The sequence below is a fragment of the Oncorhynchus mykiss genome, chromosome 18 (assembly GCF_013265735.2).
Source record: "Oncorhynchus mykiss isolate Arlee chromosome 18, USDA_OmykA_1.1, whole genome shotgun sequence".
Taxonomy (NCBI): domain Eukaryota; kingdom Metazoa; phylum Chordata; class Actinopteri; order Salmoniformes; family Salmonidae; genus Oncorhynchus; species Oncorhynchus mykiss.
Window position 1 is genome coordinate 73,556,691 of NC_048582.1, and position 20,042 is coordinate 73,576,732.

At 44.8% G+C, this 20,042-nt stretch overlaps 1 protein-coding gene across 4 annotated transcripts in view; it reads left to right on the plus strand.

The window, feature by feature from the left end:
* Positions 1 to 20,042, plus strand: part of LOC110496757 (FH1/FH2 domain-containing protein 3) — a 188,305-nt gene that overhangs the window by 23,342 nt on the left and 144,921 nt on the right. For all 4 annotated transcript variants that reach the window (XR_005037551.1, XR_005037552.1, XM_036953663.1 and 1 more), the window contains exon 2: positions 8,138 to 8,247. Coding sequence is in view for 2 of the 4 variants with exons in the window: in XM_036953663.1 (XP_036809558.1) it covers positions 8,138 to 8,247 (110 nt within the window). In the remaining 2 variants the exon portion in view is untranslated. The remainder of the gene's footprint in view (positions 1 to 8,137; positions 8,248 to 20,042) is intronic.

Genomic DNA, 20,042 nt, shown 5'->3' on the forward strand with positions numbered 1-20,042 from the left:
CCAATCCAACCCTCTCCAATCCAACTCTCACCAATCCAACCCTCTCCAATCCATCCCTCTCCAATCCAACCCTCTCCAATCCAACCCTCTCCAATCCAACCCTCTCCAATCCAACTCTCACCAATCCCAACCCTCTCCAATCCAACCCTCTCCAATACAACCCTCTCCGATCCAACCCTCTCCAATCCAACCCTCTCCAATCCAACCCTCTCCAATCTGTGAATGAAAGAGGAAGGTTTGATGCAGTAATTCTAAAGTATTCAAAACGATTATGGTATCCAATCCTCGCCAGCTGATACACTGGACTCCAAGTATATCGGCCAATCAATCACTCCAATCTTAATTCCAACCCTCAGATGTCCACAGACTAACCCCTCTTTCCCCGGTACCATTTTAAAATGTCCTTTTGCAATACATCTGTCTTACGAGGGTCTTAAACCTCTCTATTTTGACCATTTCTGGTGAGATTGCCATAAAAAGAAATACTAACTAAGTGTATAATCATATTATACAAGTAATCATATATACAAGCTTGGCACACCTGTATTTGTGGAGTTTTTTTCTCCATTCTTCTCTGCAGATCCTTTCAAGTTCTGTCATGTTAGATGGGGAGTGTTGCTGGACAGCTATTTTCAGGTCCCTCCAAAGATGTTCGATCGGGTTGAAGTCCGAGCTCTGGCCAGGCCACACAAGTACATTCAGAGACTTGTCCAGAAGCCACTCCTGCGTTGTCTTGGCTCTGTGCTTAGGGTCGTTGTCCTATAGGAAGGTGAACCTTCGCCCCAGTCTGAGGTCCTGAGCACTCTAGAGTAGGTTTTCACCAAGGATCTCTGTACTTTTCTCCGTTTATCTTTCCTTTGATCCTGACTAGTCTCCCAGTCCCTGCCGCTGAAAAACATCCTCACAGCATGATACTGCCACCACCATGCTTCACCGTAGGGATGGTGCCAGGTTTCCTCCAGACGTGACGCTTGGTATTGAGGCCAAAGAGTTCAATATTGGTTTCATCATATCAGAGAATCTCGTTTCACATGGTCTTAGAGCCCTTTGGTTGCCTTTAGGCAAACTCCAAGCGGGGTGTCATGTGTATTTTATTGAGGAGTGGCTTCTGTCTGGCCACTCTACCATAATGTCCTGATTGGTGGAGTGCTGCAGAGATGGTTGTCATTCTTCCATTTCTACAGAGGAACTATGGAGCTCTGTCACAGTGATCATCAGGTTGTTGTTCACCTCCCTGACAAAGGCTCTTCTCCTCCGATTGCTCAGTTTGTCCGGACGGCCAGTTCTAGGAAGAGTCTTGATGGTTCCAAACTTCTTCCATTTAAGAATGATGGAGGCCACTGTGTTCTCGGGGACCTTCAATGCTGGAGAAATGTTTTGGTACCCTTCCCCAGATCTGTGCCTTGACACAATCCTGTCTGGGAGCTCTACTGACAATTCCTTTGACCTCATGGCTTGGTTTCTGCTCTGACATGCACTGTCAACTGTGGGACCTTATATACAGTGGGGCAAAAAAGTATTTAGTCAGCCACCAATTGTGCAAGTTCTCCCACTTAAAAAGATGAGAGAGGCCTGTAATTTTCATAGATATACAGTGCCTTGCGAAAGTATTCGGCCCCCTTGAACTTTGCGACCTTTTGCCACATTTCAGGCTTCAAACATAAAGATATAAAACTGTATTTTTTTGTGAAGAATCAACAACAAGTGGGACACAATCATGAAGTGGAACGACATTTATTGGATATTTCAAACTTTTTTAACAAATCAAAAACTGAAAAATTGGGCGTGCAAAATTATTCAGCCCCTTTACTTTCAGTGCAGCAAACTCTCTCCAGAAGTTCAGTGAGGATCTCTGAATGATCCAATGTTGACCTAAATGACTAATGATGATAAATACAATCCACCTGTGTGTAATCAAGTCTCCGTATAAATGCACCTGCACTGTGATAGTCTCAGAGGTCCGTTAAAAGCGCAGAGAGCATCATGAAGAACAAGGAACACACCAGGCAGGTCCGAGATACTGTTGTGAAGAAGTTTAAAGCCGGATTTGGATACAAAAAGATTTCCCAAGCTTTAAACATCCCAAGGAGCACTGTGCAAGCGATAATGTTGAAATGGAAGGAGTATCAGACCACTGCAAATCTACCAAGACCTGGCCGTCCCTCTAAACTTTCAGCTCATACAAGGAGAAGACTGATCAGAGATGCAGCCAAGAGGCCCATGATCACTCTGGATGAACTGCAGAGATCTACAGCTGAGGTGGGAGACTCTGTCCATAGGACAACAATCAGTCGTATATTGCACAAATCTGGCCTTTATGGAAGAGTGGCAAGAAGAAAGCCATTTCTTAAAGATATCCATAAAAAGTGTCGTTTAAAGTTTGCCACAAGCCACCTAGGAGACACACCAAACATGAGGAAGAAGGTGCTCTGGTCAGATGAAACCAAAATTGAACTTTTTGGCAACAATGCAAAACGTTATGTTTGGCGTAAAAGCAACACAGCTGAACACACCATCCCCACTGTCAAACATGGTGGTGGCAGCATCATGGTTTGGGCCTGCTTTTCTTCAGCAGGGACAGGGAAGATGGTTAAAATTGATGGGAAGATGGATGGAGCCAAATACAGGACCATTCTGGAAGAAAACCTGATGGAGTCTGCAAAAGACCTGAGACTGGGACGGAGATTTGTCTTCCAACAAGACAATGATCCAAAACATAAAGCAAAATCTACAATGGAATGGTTCAAAAATAAACATATCCAGGTGTTAGAATGGCCAAGTCAAAGTCCAGACCTGAATCCAATCGAGAATCTGTGGAAAGAACTGAAAAGTGCTGTTCACAAATGCTCTCCATCCAACCTCACTGAGCTCAAGCTGTTTTGCAAGGAGGAATGGGAAAAAATGTCAGTCTCTCGATGTGCAAAACTGATAGAGACATACCCCAAGCGACTTACAGCTGTAATCGCAGCAAAAGGTGGCGCTACAAAGTATTAACTTAAGGGGGCTGAATAATTTTGCACGCCCAATTTTTTCAGTTTTTGATTTGTTAAAAAAGTTTGAAATATCCAATAAATGTCGTTCCACTTCATGATTGTGTCCCACTTGTTGTTGATTCTTCACAAAAAAATACAGTTTTATATCTTTATGTTTGAAGCCTGAAATGTGGCAAAAGGTCGCAAAGTTCAAGGGGGCCGAATACTTTCGCAAGGCACTGTATATATATATATATATATTTGCACATTGAGAGACTGACATTTTTTCCCATTCCTCCTTGCAAAACAGCTCGAGCTCAGTGAGGTTGGATGGAGAGCATTTGTGAACAGCAGTTTTCAGTTCTTTCTACAGATTCTCGATTGGATTCAGGTCTGGACTTTGACTTGGCCATTCCAACACCTGGATATGTTTATTTTTGAACCATTCCATTGTAGATTTTGCTTTATGTTTTGGATCATTGTCTTGTTGGAAGACAAATCTCCGTCCCAGTCTCAGGTCTTTTGCAGACTCCATCAGGTTTTCTTCCAGAATGGTCCTGTATTTGGCTCCATCCATCTTCCCATCAATTTTAACCATCTTCCCTGTCCCTGCTGAAGAAAAGCAGGCCCAAACCATGATGCTGCCACCACCATGTTTGACAGTGGTGATGGTGTGTTCAGCTGTGTTGCTTTTATGCCAAACATAACGTTTTGCATTGTTGGCAAAAAGTTACATTTTGGTTTCATCTGACCAGAGCACCTTCTTCCACATGTTTGGTGTGTCTCCCAGGTGGCTTGTGGCAAACTTTAAACAACACTTTTTATGGATATCTTTAAGAAATGGCTTTCTTCTTGCCACTCTTCCATAAAGGCCAGATTTGTGCAATATACGACTGATTGTTGTCCTATGGACAGAGTCTCCCACCTCAGCTGTAGAGCTCTGCAGTTCATCCAGAGTGATCATGGGCCTCTTGGCTGCATCTCTGATCAGTCTTCTCCTTGTATGAGCTGAAAGTTTAGAGGGACGGCCAGGTCTTGGTAGATTTGCAGTGGTCTGATACTCCTTCCATTTTAATATTATCGCTTGCACAGTGCTCCTTGGGATGTTTAAAGCTTGGGAAATCTTTTTGTATCCAAATCCGGCTTTAAACTTCTTCACAACAGTATCTCGGACCTGCCTGGTGTGTTCCTTGTTCTTCATGATGCTCTCTGCGCTTTTAACGGACCTCTGAGACTATCACAGTGCAGGTGCATTTATACGGAGACTTGATTACACACAGGTGGATTGTATTTATCATCATTAGTCATTTATGTCAACATTGGATCATTCAGAGATCCTCACTGAACTTCTGGAGAGAGTTTGCTGCACTGAAAGTAAAGGGGCTGAATAATTTTGCACGCCCAATTTTTCAGTTTTTGATTTGTTAAAAAAGTTTGAAATATCCAATAAATGTCGTTCCACTTCATGATTGTGTCCCACTTGTTCTTGATTCTTCACAAAAAAATACAGTTTTATATCTTTATGTTTGAAGCCTGAAATGTGGCAAAAGGTCGCAAAGTTCAAGGGGGCCGAATACTTTCGCAAGGCACTGTAATTAAAAAACATCACAACAGCTTTTGATGCAAACAGGAAATTTCGTTGCTTCCTTTATGTTCAAATATTGATATAATAAATATTATATATATATATATATATATATATACCCTCATATCGAAGTAAACTTTCTGTCACATGATGATATGTTGTGTGTGGTCCTCCCACTATGACTCAGGAAACCAGTTTATTAGGCTACAGATTAAATAAGTTATGATGAACTTCACAGGATGGTGAAAAGTGTACTGTTGATCTTGATGCTCCTTTCCAATAAATATCGAGGGGATGGTTTTGATGATATGACGATCAATGTAGACTAGCCACTTTCAGACCCACTCATTCAGTTCTATTCATTGAGGGAGAAGTTCCATTCGATTCATGTTGTAATGACCACCAGAGGTAGAGATTATTATTATTATTATATGACTACCTGACATGATGACTCCTTGCTGTCCCCAGTCCACCTGGCTGTGCTGCTGATCCAGTTTCAATTGTTCTGCCTGTGATTATTATTATTTGACCATGCTGGTCATTTATGAACATTTGAACATCTTGGCCATGTTCTGTTATAATGTCCAACCGGGCACAGCCAGAAGAGGACTGGCCACCCCACATAGCCTGGTTCCTCTCTAGGTTTCTTCCTAGGTTCTGGCCTTTCTAGGGAGGTTTTCCTAGCCACCGTGCTTCTACACCTGCATTGCTTGATGTTTGGGGGTTTCAGGCTGGGTTTCTGTACAGCACTTTGAGATATCAGCTGATGTAAAGAAGGGCTTTATAAATAAATTTGATTGATTTGATTGATTGTCTGCCAGCTGTTGTCTAGAGCGAATGTACCAAGATCAGAGTAGATTCGCTAATTAACGCAACAGTATTTGTGACAAAACTATCTGTAGAATTTAAAATGTGATTGGAAACACATTAGAAATTTAGTTTTTCATTCGGTAAAATAAAAATGTGAGCAGATTTATTTTTTGTGTGCGTGTACAACGTCATCACATATTTCTATCCACATCTATCTATTTTCTATCCGTCCGTTTGGTGGAAACACCACTGGTGGGAAAATTAGCATATTTTATAATAGTAGCATGAAAATCTGTCGCCAATTGGATGGAAACCTACTGTTACTGCCACTGTCTGTATCTCCTCTCATCTCTCTCTATCTACTGTCTGTATCTCCTCTCCTCTCTCTAGCTACTGTCTGTATCTCCTCTCCTCTCTCTCTAGCTACTGTCTGTATCTCCTCTCCTCTCTCTCTATCTACTGTCTGTATCTCCTCTCCTCTCTCTCTAGCTACTGTCTGTATCTCCTCTCCTCTCTCTCTAGCTACTGTCTGTATCTCCTCTCCTCTCTCTCTATCTACTGTCTGTATCTCCTCTCCTATCTCTCTAGCTACTGTCTGTATCTCCTCTCATCTCTCTCTAGCTACTGTCTGTATCTCCTCTCATCTCTCTCTATCTACTGTCTGTATCTCCTCTCATCTCTCTCTAGCTACTGTCTGTATCTCCTCTCCTCTCTCTCTAGCTACTGTCTGTATCTCCTCTCCTCTCTCTCTAGCTACTGTCTGTATCTCCTCTCCTCTCTCTCTAGCTACTGTCTGTATCTCCTCTCCTCTCTCTCTAGCTACTGTCTGTATCTCCTCTCCTCTCTCTCTAGCTACTGTCTGTATCTCCTCTCCTCTCTCTCTAGCTACTGTCTGTATCTCCTCTCCTCTCTCTCTAGCTACTGTCTGTATCTCCTCTCCTCTCTCTCTATCTACTGTCTGTATCTCCTCTCCTCTCTCTCTAGCTACTGTCTGTATCTCCTCTCCTCTCTCTCTAGCTACTGTCTGTATCTCCTCTCCTCTCTCTCTAGCTACTGTCTGTATCTCCTCTCCTCTCTCTCTATCTACTGTCTGTATCTCCTCTCCTCTCTCTCTAGCTACTGTCTGTATCTCCTCTCCTCTCTCTCTATCTACTGTCTGTATCTCCTCTCCTCTCTCTCTAGCTACTGTCTGTATCTCCTCTCCTCTCTCTCTAGCTACTGTCTGTATCTCCTCTCCTCTCTCTCTATCTACTGTCTGTATCTCCTCTCCTCTCTCTATCTACTGTCTGTATCTCCTCTCCTCTCTCTATCTACTGTCTGTATCTCCTCTCCTCTCTCTCTATCTACTGTCTGTATCTCCTCTCCTCTCTCTCTAGCTACTGTCTGTATCTCCTCTCCTCTCTCTCTATCTACTGTCTGTATCTCCTCTCCTCTCTCTCTATCTACTGTCTGTATCTCCTCTCCTCTCTCTCTAGCTACTGTCTGTATCTCCTCTCCTCTCTCTCTAGCTACTGTCTGTATCTCCTCTCCTCTCTCTCTAGCTACTGTCTGTATCTCCTCTCCTCTCTCTCTAGCTACTGTCTGTATCTCCTCTCCTCTCTCTCTATCTACTGTCTGTATCTCCTCTCCTCTCTCTCTAGCTACTGTCTGTATCTCCTCTCCTCTATCTACTGTCTGTATCTCCTCTCCTCTCTCTCTAGCTACTGTCTGTATCTCCTCTCCTCTCTCTCTAGCTACTGTCTGTATCTCCTCTCCTCTCTCTCTAGCTACTGTCTGTATCTCCTCTCCTCTCTCTCTATCTACTGTCTGTATCTCCTCTCCTCTCTCTCTATCTACTGTCTGTATCTCCTCTCCTCTCTCTCTAGCTACTGTCTGTATCTCCTCTCCTCTCTCTCTATCTACTGTCTGTATCTCCTCTCCTCTCTCTCTAGCTACTGTCTGTATCTCCTCTCCTCTCTCTCTATCTACTGTCTGTATCTCCTCTCCTCTCTCTCTAGCTACTGTCTGTATCTCCTCTCCTCTCTCTCTAGCTACTGTCTGTATCTCCTCTCCTCTCTCTCTATCTACTGTCTGTATCTCCTCTCCTCTCTCTCTAGCTACTGTCTGTATCTCCTCTCCTCTCTCTCTAGCTACTGTCTGTATCTCCTCTCCTCTCTCTCTATCTACTGTCTGTATCTCCTCTCCTCTCTCTCTAGCTACTGTCTGTATCTCCTCTCCTCTCTCTCTATCTACTGTCTGTATCTCCTCTCCTCTCTCTCTATCTACTGTCTGCTGTACTACTCTTTCTCTCTGTTGTGAAAATGTAATAATAACGTTGTCCTTCATTCTCTCTCTGTCTCTCTTTCTGTCTCTCTTTCTGTCTCTCTCTGTCTGTCTGTCTCTCTCTCTCTCTCTCTTTCTGTCTCTCTGTCTCTCCCTCGCTCTCCCTCTTTCTCTCTGTCTGCCTCTCTCTCTCTCTTTCTGTCTCTCTCTCGCTCGCTCTCTCTCTGTTTCTCTCTCTCGCTCTCTCTCTCTCTCTTTCGGTCTCTCTCTCTCTGTCTGTCTCTCTCTTTCGGTCTCTCTCTCTCTCTCTCTCGCTCTCTTTCTCTCTCTCTGTCTCTCTCTCTTTCTGTCTCTCTCTCTCTCTCTTTCTGTCTCTCTCTCTTTCTGTCTCTCTCTCTCTCTCTCTCTGTCTCTCTCTGTCTCTCTTTCTGTCTCTCTCTGTCTCTCTCTCTCTCTCTCTCTCCCTCTCTCTCTGTCTCTCTCTCTGTCTCTCTCTGTCTCTCTGTAGCTTGATGACTGTGCGTTGCAGCTGTCCCATAATGGAACCTACTTGGACCTGGAGTCTTCTCTGTCTGAACAGAGGGACGAGCTGGAGGGATTCCAGGAGGACATAGCAGGGTAACACTCCCTCCCTCCCTCCCTCCCTCCCTCCCTCCCTCCCTCCCTCCCTCCCTCCCTCCCTCCCTCCCTCCCTCCCTCCCTCCCTCCCTCCCTCCCTCCCTCCCTCCCTCCCTCCCTCCCTCCGTCTGTCTGTCTGTCTGTCTGTCTCTCTGTCTCTCTGTCTGTCTGTCTGTCTCTCTGTCTCTCTGTCTGTGTCTGTCGGAGGGAGGGAGATGAGGACACAGCAGGGTAACACTACCTTACAGTGTAAACATCTATCCCTTGTCTTTCTTTCTCTCTTTCCTGTCGAAATGTCTTTAGTTGAGTAGCAAGGATCATGTTGTACACAGCACCTGTCTGAGTGGACTGATCCATTCTGGAGACGCGGGGATGGTACAGTCCATCAGTCTAAATAATTTGCTACTAAAATTGTCTATGGTTATATTATCTTATCATATTGGTGTTGAAAGTGGCGGAGGCAGCAGCGGAGATAGGAGAATAGGAAACAACCTTAATTGTCTAAGCAAAGTGAGGAGAGATGAAACCTAATTATGTCTACAATCAATATCCGAACTGTTCAATGTTCCTGGCTTTATAAATCATCCATTTATATATCTACAGAAATAAGTCAGATCCTGCTTCTGTTGCCTGTTTTGAGTGTTGGCTACTGATCACCAAGCCTCAAGCAACCACAACATGTCGGTTAAACAATTTCACAAATGTGTCTGTTTTTAAACTTCGCTATGCTGTAAATATAATTCACACTCTTTGGACTGAATGCCAAGCGTCACATCTGCAGGAAACCTGCCACCATCTCTACGTTTGTGAGGATGTTTTTCAGCAGCAGGAACTGGGAGACGAGTCAGTTTTGGGAAGAGATAAACGGAGCAAAGTACAGAGAGATCCTTGATGAAAACCTGCTCCAGAGCACTCAGGACCTCAGACTGGGGAGAAGGTTCACATTCCAACAGGACAACGACCCTAAGCACACAGCCAAGACAACGCAGGAGTGGCTTCGGGACAAGTCTCTGAATGTCCTTGAGTGGCCCAGCCAGAGCCCGGACTTGAACCCAATCGAACATCTCTGGCGAGACCTGAAAATAACGATGCTCCCCATCCAACATGACAGAGCTTGAGAGGATCTGCAAAAGAAGAACGGGAGAAACTCCCCAAATACAGGTGTGCCAAGCTTGTAGAGTCATACCCAAGAAAACTCGAGACTGTAAACACTGCCAAAAGTGCTTCAAAAAAAGAACTGAGTAAAGAGTCTGAATATTTTTTATTTGTTATAAATTAGTAAAAAATTCAGAACTTCATTTTTGCTCATTATGGGGTGTTAATGTGGTTGTTACGTAACAAAATATGGGGAAACTCGAGCGGATCTGAACACCTTCAATCATTTATTCATTCATGTCATATGAGTCATTCATGATTTGAGAAAAAAATAAAAAATAGTTTTTAAAATAAAATAACAAATATACCATTGAATAATTAGCGTAAACAATAAATTGACCTAAAATATCAAATTTTCAGAAATTCTATGACACTGGATCCCCTGCATACTAACCAATTCTATGACATTAGATCCCCTGCATACTAACCAATCCTATGACATTAGATCCCCTGCATACTAACCAATCCTATGACATTAGATCCCCTGCATACTAACCAATCCTATGACATTAGATCCCCTGCATACTAACCAATCCTATGACATTAGATCCCCTGCATACTAACCAATCCTATGACACTGGATCCCCTGCATACTAACCAATTCTATGACATTGGATCCCCTGCATACTAACCAATCCTATGACATTAGATCCCCTGCATACTAACCAATCCTATGACATTAGATCCCCTGCATACTAACCAATCCTATGACATTAGATCCCCTGCATACTAACCAATCCTATGACATTAGATCCCCTGCATACTAACCAATCCTATGACACTGGATCCCCTGCATACTAACCAATCCTATGACATTAGATCCCCTGCATACTAACCAATCCTATGACATTAGATCCCCTGCATACTAACCAATCCTATGACATTAGATCCCCTGCATACTAACCAATCCTATGACATTAGATCCCCTGCATACTAACCAATCCTATGACATTAGATCCCCTGCATACTAACCAATCCTATGACATTAGATCCCCTGCATACTAACCAATCCTATGACATTAGATCCCCTGCATACTAACCAATCCTATGACATTAGATCCCCTGCATACTAACCAATCCTATGACATTAGATCCCCTGCATACTAACCAATCCTATGACATTAGATCCCCTGCATACTAAGCAATCCTATGACATTAGATCCCCTGCATACTAACCAATCCTATGACATTAGATCCCCTGCATACTAACCAATCCTATGACATTAGATCCCCTGCATACTAACCAATCCTATGACATTAGATCCCCTGCATACTAACCAATCCTATGACATTAGATCCCCTGCATACTAACCAATCCTATGACACTGGATCCCCTGCATACTAACCAATTCTATGACATTGGATCCCCTGCATACTAACCAATCCTATGACATTAGATCCCCTGCATACTAACCAATCATATGACATTAGATCCCCTGCATACTAACCAATCCTATGACATTAGATCCCCTGCATACTAACCAATCCTATGACATTAGATCCCCTGCATACTAACCAATCCTATGACACTGGATCCCCTGCATACTAACCAATCCTATGACATTAGATCCCCTGCATACTAACCAATCCTATGACATTAGATCCCCTGCATACTAACCAATCCTATGACATTAGATCCCCTGCATACTAACCAATCCTATGACATTAGATCCCCTGCATACTAACCAATCCTATGACATTAGATCCCCTGCATACTAACCAATCCTATGACATTAGATCCCCTGCATACTAACCAATCCTATGACATTAGATCCCCTGCATACTAACCAATCCTATGACATTAGATCCCCTGCATACTAACCAATCCTATGACATTAGATCCCCTGCATACTAACCAATCCTATGACATTAGATCCCCTGCATACTAACCAATCCTATGACATTAGATCCCCTGCATACTAACCAATCCTATGACATTAGATCCCCTGCATACTAACCAATCCTATGACATTAGATCCCCTGCATACTAACCAATCCTATGACATTAGATCCCCTGCATACTAACCAATCCTATGACATTAGATCCCCTGCATACTAACCAATCCTATGACATTAGATCCCCTGCATACTAACCAATCCTATGACATTAGATCCCCTGCATACTAACCAATCCTATGACATTAGATCCCCTGCATACTAACCAATCCTATGACATTAGATCCCCTGCATACTAACCAATCCTATGACATTAGATCCCCTGCATACTAACCAATCCTATGACATTAGATCCCCTGCATACTAACCAATCCTATGACATTAGATCCCCTGCATACTAACCAATCCTATGACATTAGATCCCCTGCATACTAACCAATCCTATGACATTAGATCCCCTGCATACTAACCAATCCTATGACATTAGATCCCCTGCATACTAACCAATCCTATGACATTAGATCCCCTGCATACTAACCAATCCTATGACATTAGATCCCCTGCATACTAACCAATCCTATGACATTAGATCCCCTGCATACTAACCAATCCTATGACATTAGATCCCCTGCATACTAACCAATCCTATGACATTAGATCCCCTGCATACTAACCAATCCTATGACATTAGATCCCCTGCATACTAACCAATCCTATGACATTAGATCCCCTGCATACTAACCAATCCTATGACATTAGATCCCCTGCATACTAACCAATCCTATGACATTAGATCCCCTGCATACTAACCAATCCTATGACATTAGATCCCCTGCATACTAACCAATCCTATGACATTAGATCCCCTGCATACTAACCAATCCTATGACATTAGATCCCCTGCATACTAACCAATCCTATGACATTAGATCCCCTGCATACTAACCAATCCTATGACATTAGATCCCCTGCATACTAACCAATCCTATGACATTAGATCCCCTGCATACTAACCAATCCTATGACATTAGATCCCCTGCATACTAACCACAATTCACGAATGAATGCAACTGTTTTTGTTGTAGTATTGATTGTAATAAAGGCTTTAGAAAAACATGTTATTACTCTCTGCTAATAATTTATTTAGTGTTGTTTCCCAAAACTTATATTGAATTTATATATATATATATATTGTACCTGTTTGGCTGTACTACTCTTTCTATCTGTTGTGAAAATTTAATAATAACATTGTCCTCCATTCTCACATAATACACACACAGCGCTTGCTCCTTACCTCATTTGTCTTATCCAGTATTTTCCACAACTAGTCACATTTATTCCACACATCTGACTTCCCCTTTACCTCCTGAGCAACTGGTAAACATTCCCCCAATTTCGAGTTTATTTGTCAGGTCCTCTGCATCCATTTTGCTGTTAGATGTTAAGGTGTTCAGAGTTTGTTATAACCAATTTAGTTGTTCAGTCTCTCGGGTTCCAGCTTTGATGCACCTGTACTGACCTCGCCTTCTGGATGATAGCGGTGTGAACAGGCAGTGACTCGGGTGGTTGTTGTTCTTCATTGGCCAGGGAGTGTACCCATCAGTGATGTGTTGGGCAAGACCACAATACCGCCTGGAGTTGCCGGCGGTTGCGGACTGTGCCGTACAGCTCTACAGGACGCTCTCAATGGCGCATCTGTAAAAGTTTGTCAGGGTTTTAGGTGACAAGCCAAATTGATTCAGCCTCCTGAGGTTGAAGAGGTGCTGTTGCGCCTTCTTCACGACACTGTCTGCGTGGGTGAACCATTTCAGATTGTCAGTGAGGTGCACTCCAAGGAACTTGAAGCTTTCACCTTTTCTGCTGCGGCCCTGTTGATGTGGATGGGGGCTCCCTATGCTGTCTCCTGAAGTCAATGATCAGCTCCTTCATTTTGTTGACGTTGAGGGAGAGGTTATTTTCCTGTCACCACTCCACCAGGGCCCTCACCTCCCTGTAGGCTGTCTTGTCGTTGTTGGTAATCAGGCCTACCACTGTTGTGTCGTTTGCAAACTTGATGATTGACTTGGAAACGTGCGTGGCCTCCCAGTCGTGGGTGAACAGGGAGTACAGGAGGGGGCTGAGCACGCACCCTTGTTGTGCCCCTTTGTTGAGGATCAGCGAAGTGAAGGTGTTGTTTCCTACCTTCACCAGCTGGGGGTGGCCCAGGACCCAGTTGCTCAGGGCGGGTTTCAGTCCCAGGGCCCTGAGCTTAGTGATGAGCTTGGAGGGCACTATGGTGTTGAATGCTGAGCTGTAGGCAATGAACATCATTCTTACGTAGGTATACCTCTTGTCCAGATGGGAAAGGGCAGTGTGCAGTGCGATTGCGATTGAGTCATCTGTGGATCTATTGCAGCGGGATGCAAATTGTAGTAAGTCAGCTGGAGGTGATGTCACTCTTAACTAAAACAAGGAAAGTAAAAGATAAAGACATTTCCAGTGTTCATATGATCAGATATCAGTGTTTTATCGGTGTTCTGCATGCAGAGTCAATTGTCCCAGTTTTTTGAATTATTGGTTGGTGAATGGACCCCAGACCTCACAACCATAGAGAGCAATGGGTTCTATAACTGATTGGGATGTCCAGTTTTATCTTTCCTTAGATGGAAAACAAGGCTCTTCTTGTCTTGTCTCTTAGATCATTCACAGCCTCGTGGAAGTTACCTGTGGTCTCTCTCTCTCTCTCTCTCTCTCTCTCTCTCTCTCTCTCTTTCTCTCTCTCCCTGTCCTTCTGCGTTACTAACTTGATATTTTTAGTGGGTGTGCGACAGTGTTTGTGGGTTTGTGTGTATGTATGGATTAGCCAAAAGTCAAACATTGTGTGATCAATGGGTGAAGAAGTTACCCTATTCCACTCATGATGATGAAAGGTCAGAGGATAAAGGTCTCTCCACAATAGAGACAGAGAGATGGGTTCTCTCTCTCTCTCTAATTTTCTGATTTTCTGCTTCTTGAAAAGTTGGAGGAATCACAGCTTGCTGGATGAGTTCATGGAAAGGATGAGTTCACGGAAAGTATGAACAGTTTGGAAACGGACCTGTCCTCCCTTCTTCCATGCAGAGTGGAGAGAAACTCTGGTCCTCTCTCTCTCTCTCTCTCTCTCTGTCTCTCTTTCTCTGTGTCTCTCTCTCTCTCTCTCTCTCCGTGTCTCTCTCTCTGTGTGTCTCTCTCTCTCTCTCTCCCTCTCTCTCTCTCTCTGTCTCTCTCTCTCTCTCTCTCTCTCTCTCTCTCCCTCTCTCAGTATTTCCTTCTTATTTTCTCTACGGTGATATTCCACTGTTCTTCGAAAAGATAGATTTTAATGGTGGAAAATATCTCTGTTTTCTTGCCCTGAATGTAGAAATGACATGGAGCTGTCTTGGCAATGGAAGCATTACCAACTTCAGGACACAAGGACCATGTTGTCATGACAATCGGTTGATTGATAGCGCTGTGATTGTAAGGGCAAATCATGCAGTCAATAAGACAAGGACTCGCCGAGGACTCCAGGGGTGTGTGTGTGTGTGTGTGGAGAGAGAACTTGAGGACAACAATTGAGTTAGGTGATGGACAGCTGAATCTAGTCTGTGAATGGTGTGTGTGTGTGTGTGTTTGGATGCTTGTGTAAGTTGACCCCATGTTACCAATGATGGACAGGTGATTAGAGTCAGGTGTGTGTTTTTAAGCGGGAGGGGGGGGGGGGGGTCTTGAGAAACCGGTTAGCTTTAGAAGAGTGTGCCAACCCCCTGTCAAACACAATTCACCCCGACCATGAAGAGGTGCAGTTGGTTGAGTCGTCACGTTCCTGGAAAAAGCTAAAACATTCTGAGGAGTTAAATATTCAATCATTTTCTCTCCTCCTTTTTCTTGTCTCCTCTCCTTCTCCCGTGGGTGGTGTCTGTCTCCTTCTCCTGTGGGTGGTGTCTGTCTCCTCTCCTTCTCCTATGGGTGGTGTCTGTCTCCTCTCCTTCTCCTGTGGGTGGTGTCTGTCTCCTCTCCTTCTCCTGTGGGTGGTGTCTGTCTCCTCTCCTTCTCCTGTGGGTGGTGTCTGTCTCCTCTCCTTCTCCCGTGGGTGGTGTCTGTCTCCTTCTCCTGTGGGTGGTGTCTGTCTCCTCTCCTTCTCTTGTGGATGGTGTCTGTCTCCTCTCCTTCTCCTGTGGGTGATGTCTGTCTCCTCTCCTTCTCCTATGGGTGGTGTCTGTCTCCTCTCCTTCTCCTGTGGGTGGTGTCTGTCTCCTCTCCTTCTCCTGTGGGTGGTGTCTGTCTCCTCTCCTTCTCCTGTGGGTGGTGTCTGTCTCCTCTCCTTCCCCCGTGGGTGGTGTCTGTCTCCTTCTCCTGTGGGTGGTGTCTGTCTCCTCTCCTTCTCTTGTGGGTGGTGTCTGTCTCCTCTCCTTCCCCCGTGGGTGGTGTCTGTCTCCTTCTCCTGTGGGTGGTGTCTGTCTCCTCTCCTCCTGTGTGTGGTGTCTGTCTCCTCTCCTTCTCCTGTGGGTGGTGTCTGTCTCCTCTCCTTCTCCTGTGGGTGGTGTCTGTCTCCTCTCCTTCTCCTGTGGGTGGTGGGTGGTGTCTGTCTCCTCTCCTTCTCCTGTGGGTGGTGTCTGTCTCCTCTCTTCCTGTGGGTGGTGGGTGGTGTCTGTCTCCTCCTCCTATGGGTGGTGAGTGTTGTCTATCTCCTCTCCTCCTCCTGTGTGTGGTGTCTGTGTCTCCTCCTGTGGGTGGTAGGTGGTGTCTGTGTCTCCTCCTGTGGGTGGTAGGTGGTGTCTGTGTCTCCTCCTGTGGGTGGTAGGTGGTGTCTGTCTTCTCTCCTCCTGTGGGTGGTAGGTGGTGTCTGTGTCTCCTCCTGTGGGTGGTAGGTGGTGTCTGTGTCTCCTCCTGTGTGTGGTAGGTGGTGTCTGTGTCTCCTGGTGGTGTGTACATAGTGTCAGGCCTGTATAGACTAAACAGTGTGACTGCCTGTGACAGTTCAACACTGCATTCATTACTGTGGCACTCTCAGGTCACTAGGTGACTGTAGATCTAATGGGAAGATGTCGTACACTGTAGGACTGGAGGTTACTGTTGGTTTCGCCTGGGAATTAATGTAGCTAACTCACATTTGTTCTCTTGCTCTTAACGTTTCACTTCAGAAGGAAGGAAATAATGAATTGAAGGCTGATTGTGGAACATTGTTAACACAGTAGCATATTTCATTTATTTAACCTTTATTTAACTAGGCAAATGAGTTAAGAACAATTTCTTATTTAGAATGACGGCCTACCGGGGAACAGTGCGTGAACTTCCTTGTTCAGGGGAACAGTGGGTTAACTGCCTTGTTCAGGGGAACAGTGGGTTAACTGCCTTGTTCAGGGGAACAGTGGGTTAACTGCCTTGTTCAGGGGAACAGTGTGTGAACTGCCTTGTTCAGGGGAACAGTGGGTTAACTGCCTTGTTCAGGGGAACAGTGGGTTAACTGCCTTGTTCAGGGGAACAGTGGGTGAACTGCCTTGTTCAGGGGAACAGTGGGTGAACTTCCTTGTTCAGGGGAACAGTGGGTTAACTGCCTTGTTCAGAGGAACAGTGGGTTAACTGCCTTGTTCAGGGGAACAGTGGGTGAACTGCCTTGTTCAGGTGAACAGTGGGTTAACTGCCTTGTTCAGGAGAACAGTGGGTGAACTGCCTTGTTCAGGGGAACAGTGGGTGAACTGCCTTGTTCAGGGGAACAGTGGGTGAACTTCCTTGTTCAGGGGAACAGTGGGTGAACTGCCTTGTTCAGGGGAACAGTGGGTTAACTGCCTTGTTCAGGGGAACAGTGGGTGAACTGCCTTGTTCAGGAGAACAGTGGGCGAACTGCCTTGTTCAGGGGAACAGTGGGTGAACTGCCTTGTTCAGGTGAACAGTGGGTTAACTGCCTTGTTCAGGGGAACAGTGGGTGAACTGCCTTGTTCAGGTGAACAGTGGGTTAACTGCCTTGTTCAGGGGAACAGTGGGTTAACTGCCTTGTTCAGGAGAACAGTGGGCGAACTGCCTTGTTCAGGGGAACAGTGGGTGAAATGCCTTGTTCAGGGGCAGAACCACAGATTTTTATCTTGTCAACTCGGGGGATTCGATCCAGCAACCTTTCGTTACTGTTCTCTACACCACTGCTACAGTGTGTTGTCCATAGTGTGTTGTCCATAGTGTGCTGTCCACAGTGTGTTGTCCACAGTGTGTTGTCCACAGTGTGTTGTCCACAGTGTGTTGTCCACAGTGTGTGTTGTCTACAGTGTGTTGTCCACAGTGTGTTGTCTACAGTATGTTGTCTACAGTGTGTTGTCTACAGTGTGTTGTCTACAGTGTGTTGTCCATAGTGTGTGTTGTCCATAGTGTGTGTTGTCCATAGTGTGTTGTCTACAGTGTGTTGTCAATAGTGTGTTGTCTACAGTGTGTTGTCCATAGTGTGTGTTGTCCATAGTGTTTTGTCCATAGTGTGTTGTCTACAGTGTGTTGTCAATAGTGTGTTGTCTACAGTGTGTTGTCCATAGTGTGTGTTGTCCATAGTGTGTTGTCCACAGTGTGTTGTCCACAGTGTGTTGTCCACAGTGTGTGTTGTCTACAGTGTGTTGTCCACAGTGTGTTGTCCACAGTGTGTTGTCCACAGTGTGTTGTCCATAGTGTGTTGTCCACAGTGTGTTGTCCACAGTGTGTTGTCCACAGTGCGTTGTCCACAGTGTGTTGTCCACAGTGTGTGTTGTCCACAGTGTGTGGTGTCCACAGTGTGTGGTGTCCACAGTGTGTTGTCCACAGTGTGGTGTCCACAGTGTGTTGTCCACAGTGTGTGGTGTCCACAGTGTGTTGTCCACAGTGTGGTGTCCACAGTGTGTTGTCCACAGTGTGTGGTGTCCACAGTGTGTTGTCCACAGTGTGTTGTCCATAGTGTGTTGTCCACAGTGTGTGTTGTCCACAGTGTGTTGTCCACAGTGTGTGTTCTCCACAGTGTGTTGTCCACAGTGTGTGGTGTCCACAGTGTGTTGTCCACAGTGTGGTGTCCACAGTGTGTTGTCCACAGTGTGTTGTCTATAGTGTGTTGTCCACAGTGTGTTGTCCACAGTGTGTGGGTATTTTAAGCACTGTGTTCTTACTACTCTGTCAGCCTGCAGTAGGTGAGCCTGCCTGGGAACAGCAGGTCGTAAGGTCACTACCATCCCCTAATTTACATAGGATTGGTTCATTTCCACTCTCCAGGGGATCCAGTGTCATAGGATTGGTTACTATGCAGGGGATCTAGTGTCATAGGATTGGTTACTATGCAGGGGATCCAGTGTCATAGGATTGGTTACTATGCAGGGGATCCAGTGTCATAGGATTGGTTACTATGCAGGGGATCCAGTGTCATAGGATTGGTTACTATGCAGGGGATCCAGTGTCATAGGATTGGTTACTATGCAGGGGATCCAGTGTCATAGGATTGGTTACTATGCAGGGGATCCAGTGTCATAGGATTGGTTACTATGCAGGGGATCCAGTGTCATAGGATTGGTTACTATGCAGGGGATCCAGTGTCATAGGATTGGTTACTATGCAGGGGATCCAGTGTCATAGGATTGGTTACTATGCAGGGGATCCAGTGTCATAGGATTGGTTACTATGCAGGGGATCCACCCCTTCAACAGCTGAAAGCAGCATCGGTTGTTGAGGCAAAGATGGAGGCACTCAGTCTGTAAAGATTGATAGAGAAATTGGTCACTGTGTGTTTGTTGTACTGTCTCTTCCCTGGGTTGTGCTGTCTCTTCCCTGGGTTGTACTGTCTCTTCCCTGGGTTGTACTGTCTCTTCCCCTGGGTTGTACTGTCTCTTCCCTGGGTTGAGCTCTGTTTCAGTATAAGGATTTTTCTCTTGGTCTACTACTTGCAAGACACATTCTCTCTCTCTCTCTCTATCTCTCAATTCAATTCAAGGGGCTTTATTGGCATGGGAAACATATGTTAACATTGCCAAAGCAAGTGAGGTAGATAATATACAAAAGTGAAATAAACAATACAAATTAACAGTAAACATTACATAAACAGAAGTTTCAAAACAATAAAGACATTACAATTGTCATATTATATATATATATATATTTACTGTACACAGTGTTGTAACAATGTACAAATGGTTAAAGTACAAAAGATAAAATAAATAAGCATAAATATGTGTTGTATTTACAATGGTGTTTGTTCTTCACTGGTTGCCCTTTTCTCGTGGCAACAGGTCACAAATCTTGCTGCTGTGATGGCACACTGTGGAAATCCACCCAGTAGATGTGGGAGTTCATCAAAATTGGGTTTGTTTTCGAATTCTTTGTGGATCTGTGTAATCTGAGGGAAATGTGTGTCTCTAATATGGTCATACATTGGGCAGGAGGTTAGGAAGTGCAGCTCAGTTTCCACCTCATTTTGTGGGCAGTGTGCACATAGCCTGTCTTCTCTTGAGAGCCAGGTCTGCCTTCGGCGGCCTTTCTCAATAGCAAGGCTATGCTCTCTGAGTCTGTACATAGTCAAAGCTTTCCTTAAGTTTGGTTCAGTCACAGTGGTCAGGTATTCTGCCACTGTGTACTCTCTGTTTAGGGCCAAATAGCATTCTAGTTTGCTCTGTTTTTTGTTAATTCTTTCCAATGTGTCAAGTAATTATCTTTTTGTTTTCTCATGATTTGGTTGGGTCTAATTGTGCTGTTGTCCTGGGGCTCTGTGGGGTGTGTTTGTGAACAGAGCCCCAGGACCAGCTTGCTTAGGG